This window comes from Salmo salar, chromosome 19, assembly GCF_965601325.2.
Source record: "Salmo salar chromosome 19, fSalSal1, whole genome shotgun sequence".
NCBI lineage: Eukaryota > Metazoa > Chordata > Actinopteri > Salmoniformes > Salmonidae > Salmo > Salmo salar.
In genome coordinates, this window is record NC_138309.1 from 62,346,265 (window position 1) to 62,357,500 (window position 11,236).

General features: G+C 45.3%; 1 protein-coding gene across 5 annotated transcripts in view; it reads left to right on the forward strand.

Moving 5' to 3' along the window:
• The window catches only part of mpripa (myosin phosphatase Rho interacting protein a), a 115,201-nt gene that overhangs the window by 81,241 nt on the left and 22,724 nt on the right, over window positions 1-11,236 (forward strand). For all 5 annotated transcript variants that reach the window (XM_014158850.3, XM_045702552.2, XM_045702553.2 and 2 more), the window contains 4 exons: window positions 75-191; window positions 1,292-5,164; window positions 6,120-6,267; window positions 6,376-6,481. In XM_014158850.3, coding sequence (XP_014014325.3) covers window positions 75-191; window positions 1,292-5,164; window positions 6,120-6,267; window positions 6,376-6,481 — 4,244 coding nt within the window. The remainder of the gene's footprint in view (window positions 1-74; window positions 192-1,291; window positions 5,165-6,119; window positions 6,268-6,375; window positions 6,482-11,236) is intronic.

The window sequence follows — 11,236 nt, forward strand, 5'->3', positions numbered from 1 at the left end:
AAAGCTTCAATATTCTACTGTGTGTCATTATAATGAAGAACCAAGCTATATTCTAATGCATGTGTATGATGCAGCTGGGGCAGACCCAGAAGGAGCTGGCCAGACTGCAGGAGCAGAACAACCTGCTGCAGGAGCAGCTCGAAGATGCCAGGGGCAGAGAGCACAGTGCCAGGGAGGGCTACGTGCTACAGGTACCACACGCCAACAGTAGCTGATCACTTCTGATTAGATGGATATTAGTTCCAGTTAGTTGGCTATTATTACAGCTTGAGAGATTACCAATCATGTCGCTTTAAATCATTTTAAATGATATGCCCTTTTACTGTGACTTCATGTTTTGGAGGGGTTTTTATCGTTTGATATTCTGGCTCGTTTTCGCAGCAAGGTTTCGTATTCAGTTTGTATATTACATTACTGAACATCTTAGCGTGAGACACAGTATTTTACAGTCGAAGGCAATGTTCGCACTTATCGTAATACAAACTGATAGGTTGAGGATGTCGCGCGTGTGGCGTCTCTGACTTGTGCGTGTGCGATTCTACTAACAGGTGTGGGGTCTTAGTCTGAAAAACAGATGTGCATGGTTGTGGTGCTCTCGGCATGGTTTCTCCCGTTAACTGTTTTTACGGAGTCTCACATCTACTGGGGGGGGGAATGATTGGTTTGACGCCGAAGGTAAGAACCTAGAGGAGCTTTGCCGCTGTGCTTTTTCTTTCTTGTCGTTCGCGCCATCCTGTCCTCTCAGCCTGGTTTTTTGTGCATGACTTTTTGGTGTTTGGGAGTATGCATGGTTGCGTTCATCTCTGTATTCATTTACAGTTCATGTCCCCACGTTCGCACATGTAACGATGCCACACTGTACTGGCACATTGGACATTTGATAGTTTCCTCATCACATTCGCCCTTTCTTTCCTTCAACATGTATTATAATTATGTGTGAGTTGAAATATCAGGGGCAATAGAGACCATTTTACTCATTTTAGTTTCACTATCTATTCACAGTTGAATATGTATCTTGTTCAGTCACTTTATATTCACCAGTTTGGATTTTTTTCCCCTTCATTATATTTAGTTATTTTCCATTTTCACCCTTGAGGTCACCCTGAAAAAGCACAGTGGGAAGCTTGGGACAAAGCTTTTCAAAAGATATCAAAAGATATCAAATCTATATTGAGATGGGAATGAAATTCCTGGGTTTTTCCTCATAGCCCCAGAGATGTGGTTCACCGTAACTGTGGGGGTAAATAAAAGATGATGTCACTAATCAAACTGTCTCATCAATCTTTTAAAGAGCGGCACCTCGCCCCCCTCCTCCTCCTCACCACACAGAGCGCCATGGCAACGTCTGCATAAGCTCAACCAAGACCTGCAGAATGATCTGGAGGCCCAGCGACGCAAACAGGACCTGGCCCAGCACCAGGTGCAGACTCTGAGGAGGAGCTATACCGAGGCCCAGGATGCCATTGGACGCCACGAGGCTGACATCCAGGCCCTGCAGGCCAAGCTCAGCTCTGCCATGGCTGAGATCCTGGCCAGCGAGCAGGCCGTGGCCCGCATGAGAAACGAACTCAAGCTGGAGCAGGAGCGCTCCCGGGAGCAAGAGGAGGAGTGGGTGCGCAGTGACGCCACTTTGCGGGTCCAGCTAAGGGACAGCGAGGACAGGCTCCGGGAGGTGGAGGCCAGCCTTCTGGAAAGGAGCCAGGCCCTCAGGCATCTGGAGCGCCAGCAGGCCCTGCAGAGGGACCACCTGAGGGAGGTGCACAGGCTCCAGGAGAGGCTGGCGGAGGTGACAGGCCGGCTGAGCGCCACCGAGCAGGGCCAGGCCCTGAAGGAGGAGCGCCTGAGGACGGAGCAGCGCTCCCTGCAGGAGAGCCACGAGAGGGAGAGGCAGAGCCTAGCCCGGAGGCTGGCTGAAGCCGAGTCTGGGCGGGCAGAGCTGGAGGAGAGGCTGCTGGAGGCGGAGCAGCAGGTGGAGGCTCTTCTGAGGGGGATGCGCGCCTCGGATGGAGACGAGGTCAGGGAGGAAGTGATGCGGCTGCAGGAGGATTTGGCACAGACAACGGATGTGGCGGAGACGCTGAGGGAGAGCGTCCGCAGGCTGGAGGAGGAGAAGGGCCGGCTGACCTGCCGCTGCCAGGAGCTCCTCAACCAGATCTCTGAGGCAGACCGGGAGGTGACCAAACTCCGTAGCCGGCTGGAAACAGAGGAGGCCGACTACTATACACTGGAGCACTCCTATGAGAGGGCGTCGGAGGAGTTCCAGAAGATCAGCCGTGTGCTTCAGGAGAAGGAGGAGGAGATACGACAGACCAAGGAGATGTACGAGAGACTAGTGGAGCGCAAGGAGGAGGACCTGAACGAGGCCCTCATCAAGATGGCCGCCCTGGGTAGCAGCCTGGAGGAGACGGAGCAGAGGCTTCAGGCCAGGGAAGCGCTGCTCTGCCAGATGGGCGAGGGCCTGAGGGGCCAGAGCGAAGCCTGCAGTGCGGAGACAGACCTGCAGGCCAAGCTGGTGGTGGCAGAGGACCGCATTGCAGAGCTGGAGCAGCACCTCAATGCCCTGCAGCTGGGCTATGCCGACCTTCGGATGGAACGCCAACGAGCCCAAGAGGGGGCTCTCCATGCTCGGGAAACAACCAAGGAAAGGGGCCAGTCGTTCTCCAACTCCTTGCCAACGAACACAGATTCCTCACTGACCTTTGACTTGGGTTCCAAGGCGAAGAGCTCCTCAGACGGTGATGAGTCTCAAGCGAAAAGGCAGAGGATACGGTTCTCCAGCATTCAGTGCCAAAAATACATCCAATCAGAGGACCTGGAGAACAGTAATGCAGACAACACTTCCTCAGACATAAGCGAAGAGATTAGCCAAGACTTCCAACCGTCCATGGAGACCAACTCTTCCGATATTACATTCCAGTACTGCAGCGACCCAGAGAAGTTTATTTCCATCATAACTGCCCTGGAGATCAAGCTTCTGGCCACGGAGGAGAAGCTTAGAGACCTCACCCAGAAGCTTGAGGAGCAGCGGGTGGACCAGCCAGAGGGTCTGATGGAGGGACAAGGCTCCTGGACAGGGACTGATTCAGAGCTCCAGGAGCTCAATGCTAGACTCCAACAAGAAGAGGCACCCAGCAGTGCCCTCCCTGGGCCAGTTAGTCAGATTACAGCTGCTAAGCACCAATACGCCAAGGCCCTAGTCTGTGTAGAGTCCAGTAGGGAGAAAGTCAGGGGTATTCTAAGTAGTCATTGCCAGGGCAGTACAGGGCTGCAGCTCCACACTTTGTCTGAGATCGAGAATGAGTTAGTTAGTGCAACGTTGTACATTAGAGAGGGCGGGATGACATGGAATGAGCACCCGTCAGAGGTCACACAAAGTCAAGCCCAAGAGATTCACAAGAGCAAAGCATCGGATGAGGAAACGATACGACTCTTTGCCAAAACACTGTCTTTTGAGGCAATGGTTTTGAATAAGATGGCTTTTTTGATACAGAATCCAGACTCGGACCTTGTGCAACGTCTTATCGAGATATGTAGAGAGACTGAGAGCATCAAAAGAAGTGATGGCGATTGTGTGGCAATTGTTTATGCAGACGTCTTGACCAGGAAGCTAATGTTAGAGAGTGCCTTCTGGGCCGAGGTGGAGAAAATGGAATCCCATTGTGAATTGATGCAGGGAGAAAGCTCAGACGTTAAGTCAACGGTGGCTAGTATGTCCCTTGAGGCTAATGTTACTGTTATCTATAACACCTGTGTCAAAGCTGAATTATCGCACTCTCTTCAGAGTCTTAAGAGCTTTTATGAGGAGAAGTTCAAAATGCTCAAAAGGGAATTGGCCCAAGCCCATGGGAGCTTACAACAAAGGGAATCTGCTTTGAAAGAGATTATCCAAGCTCCCAAAAGACTTGATTTGAGAAAAGTCCTTCAAGACGTCAGTAATGAGTTTGGCTTTAGTGAGGAGCAGAGTTTAGCTGACGTAAGTGAACTGGCTCCCTATATGGAGCAGATTGAAATGGAGGAGGCACAGGATTTGGCTGAGGAAGTAGTGGATAGACACTTAGAGGGAGACGTGCCATCTTGTAGCGTTGACTCTGTTGAATCTCTGCAAGTTGGGCGAGACAACTTGGCCGCTGAGCTAGAGAGACAGGCAGCTATCCTCCACAGATTTTCCCAAGCGATTGAGAGCGGCAGCCATCCTGGCTTAGCCAATATTATCCAAGCAACCTCAAGTTACCAATCCACCCTCAACCTCACGGGTGGCTCCCTTTGCATGCGTGAGGCGCTTATCCAGGCCCAGGTGGCCTACGTAGCCTGTAGGCTAAGAGCCGACCACGAGCGGGACTTGGTCCGATATCGGCAAGCTGGCCATAGCATGGACGTACTTGTCCAGGAGCACGCCTGCACTGTTGGTGCCATTCGGGATCGCTACGAGGCCTCCCTACAGGAGGAGCGCCAGGGCTTCACCTGTACAATGGCCTCCCTTCAGGATGAGAATCAGGCCCTGAGAGGGGAAATGGGCCAGCGAGTGGAAAAGCTCTCCCAGCAGCAGGAGCGGCTGGCCCTCCTGGAGGAGCGCTTCCACAGGGAGACTGAGGAGCTGAGGCAGAGGCACCAACTGGAGCTGAGTCAGGCGGAGCAGGGCCGGGCCTCCACCGAGCTGGCCCTGATGGAGACCACGGCTGACAGCCAGCGGAAGCTGGAAGTCCTGCTGGTTGACATGGACACCATAGATGAGCGCCACGAAGGCCACCTAAGGAGACTGGAGGAGCAGTTCCAGGGGCAGATCCGAGAGCTGCAGCAGGTCCACCAGGAGGAGATCCAGAGGCTGCACGCCCACTACACAGAGACCATCCGCTCCATCCAAGACCAAGAGGATAGTGGAAGCAAGGGCGATAGTAGCCCTGAGTCGGGCCACTCTCAGTCTCCACTACCCGAGGAGGTCACCCCATCCACTGAGCAGGCTTGGCCCATGGAGGAAGAGGAGCAGGGTAAGGGGGAGGAGGGTCAGGCTAGGGTGGCGACGGACCCCATGGTAGTCCTGAAGGACAGGATCCAGGAGCTGGAGACCCAGATGGACACCATGAGGGACGAACTGGAGACCAAGCATCTGGAGGGAGATGTGGCCAGCCTGAGAGAGAAATACCAGAGAGACTTTGAAAGTCTAAAGGTTTTTGTTCTTCCTTTCTTAACGTCGTAAATTGTAGTCTTCATGTGGTAAGCCCAGTAGTTGAGCATGACTGAATAGTTGGATGTTATAATCAGTCAAACTATGGGAATTGCAAACATTATTATTATTATTATTATTATTATTATTATTATTAGAATAATTTGCCATATTCTTGGTCATTACATATGAAATCAACTGGTCCAGAAATGGCACTTCATCCATTTCTCCCATGGCCAAACATTCATGGATACTTTTGTAGAATCTGGTAAGGATGATTTGATGATTTCATATGGAATTAAATATTAGTTTGATCTACAACATAATTGTTATCCACAAAGTAGCATACAATACAAATGACTTCTATTGAAATGCAGCATTGTAATCACTCATGCTTCAGAACCATACCTTTCTCCCGGTTACTCTATAACCATAATATATTACCCCCACACAGACAACAATGCCCAGTCTCTGTAACACGCAACATTATGTTTAGAAATATACTAAATGCTGAATTATGAATATATGCTGTTTTAGTATCTGAAACCAATTCCAGAAATGTTGATACACATGTTTCTAGAAAGACAGATTAAAATCTTATTCGATGTCCTCTTCTTTGCCCTGACAAAATTGGCTGCCTTAATCACACTCCCTCATACTAACATTGCTTGGCTTCTGATCAAAAAATGCTTGCATGACTTTCTCACATGTAATTCTGCTTGCACTGGTAAATAATGCACCATGAAGACTAGTCAGAGCACATAACACAAATGGGACTGACGTCTCACAGACCGTCCCGAGTTAGATTACTCCGATCGCTAGAGCATACTAAATTTCATCATAAATCTGGTAAGGATAAGTAGGCGTTCTTCACTCAATTATTTAAGGCCTTAATAGCATACTACTACGCCATGGGGAGCTTTAACAATGCCAACAATATTAACCCCTTCTCCCCCAGGCCACGTGTGAGCGAGGCTTCACAGCCATGGAGGAGACCCACCACAAGGTCGTCGAGGACCTCCAGAGGCAGCACCAGAGGGAGGTCTCCAAACTACTGGAGGAGAGGGAGAGGCTACTGGCTGAAGAGACGGCCGCCACCATCGCTGGTAAAGATTAGCACCTGCATTGACCAATCCCTAGTGTTTGCCAGATTTGGTGGATTTTTCGTCACCTACAATTGTAATGACTCTGACCGCTAGCTTTCTGTGTTCCAGCTATTGAGGCTATGAAGAACGCACACCGAGAGGAAATGGAGAAGAACCAGCGCTCCCAAATCAGCGGACTGAGCACTGACATCGACGAGCTGCACGAGCAGTATCAGTAAGTCCCTAATTTGGTTGGGAACACAACTGGTACATAGCAGACGATGGCAGAGATTTGAATGACTGTAGTGAGCTCCATATAGAGAGACACTCAACACCATATGTATTTGGGCAAATGTGTCATATGAGGCGACTGTACAGAATGTTGCCTTTTATTTGAGGGTATTTTCATTCATACTGTATCTGTTTTGCCTTTTAGAAATGAAGGTACTTTATATATCTAGTCCCTACATTTGAAGAAGTCGTACGTTTTTGGTCAAATTCACTTATCGTATATTAAAGTAGTAAACTGTTTTAGTATTTGGTCCCATATCCTTGACTACATCGTTGCAGACAATGACTGACTTTACAAACGTGTTGGATGCATTTGCAGTATATTTTGGTTGTGTTTCTGATTATGTTTTGCCTAATAGGAACTAAAGGGTGAATGTTTTGTGATTTGAGTCACTTTTATTGTAATTAAGAATAGAAGATGTTTCTGAACACTTCTACATTATTGTGGATGCTACCAGGATTATGGATGATAATAATGAATGAATCGTGAATAATGATGAGTGAGAAAGTTAGACACACACAGATCAGACCCCGCCCCTGTTGTTGGTAATGGTGAGCGGTTAGCCTGTTTTGTTGTAACCTCTGTACTTTTCTCACTCATCATTATTCATTGTTTATTCATGATTTTTCTTAATCATTGCGTTTAGAAGTGTTCCAAAACATCTTAGCTCTTCAAAATATGAATCTACTCACTTAGAGATTGGAAAATGTTATGCTGTTTTCAAATTAAACAAAATAAAGGTAACTGCAAAAATAAAGGAAACACCAATATAAAGCGTTGGGCCGCCAGAACTGCTTCAGTGCACCTTGCCATAGATTCTACAAATGTCTGGAACTCTATTGGAGGGATGCGACGCCATTCTTCCACATGAAATTCCATAACTTGGCATTTTGTTGATGGTGGTGGAAAACGCCGTTTCAGGCACCGCTCCAGAATCTCCCGTTAGTGTTCAGATGGGTTGAGATCTGGTGACACACACACATACATACACACACACACGCAAACAAACCCTTTAACCCCCCTATGCTCCTTTGAGACCCCTCTTTCAAAGTCACTAAGATCTCTTCTAGCCATGGTAGCCAAAATGCTGGGCAACTAGGCATTTTTTTATATATGACCCTAAACATGATGGGATGATTTAATTGCTTAATTAACTCAGGAACCACACTTGTGTGGAACCACCTGCTGTCAATATACTTTGTATCCCTCATATAGTTCCTTTATTTTGGCAGTTACCTGTACCTTGCTCCAGTTATGGCTTTTAGAATTGACTAGGGTAATTATAACAAACAATTCATCTTTCTCCATTCAGTTCCTGCTGGGCAAAACATAACCCAAAACAAACAGCAAATGCATTCAATGAGTTTGTAGAGTCACAAGCTTGATGTAATCATTGCGTGCTAGAAATATGGGACCAAATACTGAACTTTGAACTACTTTAATACACTATAAGTGAATTTGTCCAAATACTTACGACTTCTTCAAATGGGAGGAATAGATACACAGGGCTTTCTTTTATAAACGGTAAAACAGATGTTTGAAAATACCCTAAAATAAAAGGTGACGTTCTGTACCGTCGACTCATGAAACATTTGATCTCAAATCAAAAATGCTGGAGTATAGAGACAAATTAAAAATGTTAGCTTCACTTTCTAAATACATGTGGTGTTTAGTGTATATGGGCTCATAGGTAGCCAATCAATCAAAACTGACTTGTATAGCTAGACCTTTTTACTGGTGCATTTGCCACAATGTGACAGTGGCAACTGGTAAAAATATGGAAGTCTCTTCGGGGAAGGGGGTTGTTATGCTTTGTGTATGCCTTCAAAGTATTCACACCCCTTGACCTTTTCCACATTTTGTTGTGTTACAGCCTGAATTTAAAATGTATTAAATATAAATTGTTTGTCACTGGTCTACACACAATAATGTCAAAGTGGATTTACGTTTTTTTAAATTTTAAACGTGTTAAAAATGAAAAGCTGAAATGTCTTCAGTCAATACGTATTCAATCCCATTGTTATGGCAAGCCTAAATAAGTTCAGGAGTAAAACATTTGCTAAACAAGTCACATAATAAGTTGCTTGGACTTTTTGTGCAATAATAGTGTTTAACATGATTTTTGAATGACCACCTCATCTCTGTACCCCACATACAATTATCTGTAAGGTCCTTCAGTCGAGCAGTGAATTTCTAACACAGATTCAACCACGAAGACCAGGGAGTACGGCCTCAAAGTAGGGCATCTATTGGTATTTTTTTTTTTTTTAAAGCAGACATTGACTATCCCTTTGATCATGGGGAAGTTATTAATAACACTTTGGATGGTGTATCAATACACCCAGTCACTACAAAGATACAGGCGTCCTTCCTAACTCAGTTGACAGAGAGGAAGGAAACTGCTCAGGGATTTCACCACGAGGCCAATGGTGACTTTAACACTTAGAGTTTAATTGCTGCGCTAGGAGAAAACTGAGGATGGATCAACAACATTGTAGTTACTCCACAATACTAACCTAAATGACAGAGTGAAAAGAAAGAAGCCTGTACAGAATAAAAAATACAAAGTGTTATTTTTGGGGTGAATCCAAAACAACACATCACAGAGTACTTTTCATATTTTCAAGCATGGTGGTGGCTGCATCAGGATGGCTCAACAACATTGTAGTTACTCCAGAATACTAACCCAGTTGACAGTGTGAGAAGAAAGAAGCCTGTACAACAAAGACACTAAAGTAATACTGCAAAGAATGTGGCAAAGCAATTAACACTTTGTGTTCAGAACAAAAAGATGGTGCCGACAGACATGGCAGCTCTGCTTCTAGCTCCTAAGCAACTTTGGAGTATTTCGTTTTTTTTGTGTTATTTTCTTACATTATTAGCCCAGAATGTTTTTTGTGTTATTACATAGAGCCGGAAAGAACTTTCGGATATCAGAGCGGCGGTAACTCAACAGCATTAAGACCAGGAATACGACTTTCCCGAATTGGATCCTTTGTACGTACCCCCCAGGGCAATTGAACCGATCCCAGAGGCTGCTCCAAGATGCCACCGGTGGAGAAGAAGTATTCGGACTCAGGATGTGTGCACACCATCTACCACTTCCGGGTATGTTATTCGCTTCAGTATCCGGACAATAAAGTAGATGAGCTCAGGGCGAGGATCTCCTTCCTGAGAGACATCAGGGACTGTAACATTCTCTGTTTCACGGAATCATGGCTCTCTCCGGATATACTTTCCCCATCCATACAGCCAGCTGGGTTCTCAGTACATCGCACAGACAGGAATAAAGAACTCTCCGGGAAGAAGATAACGTACAGAAATCCGACCTAGAATACCTCACAATCAAATGCTGACCGCATTACCTCCCAAGAGAATTCTCTTTGGTTATAGTCACAGCCTTGTATATTCCCCCTCAAGCCGATACCACTACGGCCCTCAAGGAACTACACTGGACTTTGTGCAAACTGTAAACCTCATATCCTGAGGCCGCATTTATTGTATCTGCCGGTTTTAACAAAGCAGATTTGAGGAAAACGCTACCGAAGTTCATTGACTAGTACTCGTGCTTGGCCCCTAAGAGTGTGCAAAGCTGTCATCAAGGCATAGGGGACCTACTTTGAAGAATCTCAAATATAAGCTATATGATTCCATGTGTGTTATTTCATAGTGTTGATGTCTTCACTATTGTTCTATAATGTAGAAAATAGTAAAAAATAAAGAAAAATTTGTAGGTGTCAACTTTTGACTGGTACTGTACATACACATGGAGTCACTGGTCACTTTAATAATGGCACACTAGTCTGTTTAATAATGTTTGCATACTACTTTACACATATCATATGTGTATATACTGTATTCTATTCTACTGTATTTTAGTCATTGCTACTCCGACATAGCTCATCCAAATATTTATATATTTCTTAATTCCATTATTTTACTTTTGTGTGTGTTGTGAATTGTTATATACTACTGCACTGTTGGAGTTAGGAACACAAGCATTTCGCTACACCCGCAATAACATCTGCTAAATATGTGTATGTCACCAATAAGATTTGAATTTTTGGGGGCAAATCCAATACAAAACATTACGGAGTACGACTTTCCATATAAGCATAGTGCTGGCTGCATCATGTTATGGGAATGCTTGTAATTTTAGGGACTGTGGAGTTTTTCAGGATTAAAAAAAAACTGAATTGAGCTATGCACAGGCAAAATCCTAGAGGAAAACCTTGTTCAGTCTGCTTTCCACCAGACACTGGGAGACAAATTCACCTTTCAGCAGCACAATATCCTAAAATACAAGGCCAAATATACACCAGAGTTGCTTACCAAGAAGACAATGAATGTTCCTGAGTTGCCTAGTTAGTTTTTACATAAATCTGCTTGAAAATTCATGGCAAGACTTGAAAATGGTTGTCTAGCAACGATCTTGACAGAGCTTAAAGAATTTTGAAAAGAATAATGGGCAAATATTGCACAATACGGGTGTGCAAATCTCTTAGAGACTTACCCAGAAAGACACCCAGCTGTAATCACTGCCTAAGATTATTTTATTTAACCTTTATTTAACTCTAACATGTATTGACTCAGTGGTGTGAATACTTATGTCAGTTAGATTTCTGTATTTCATTTTCAATATTTCGTTTTTTAAAAATGTTGATAAAAAAAATATCTAAACATGTTTTCACTTTGTCA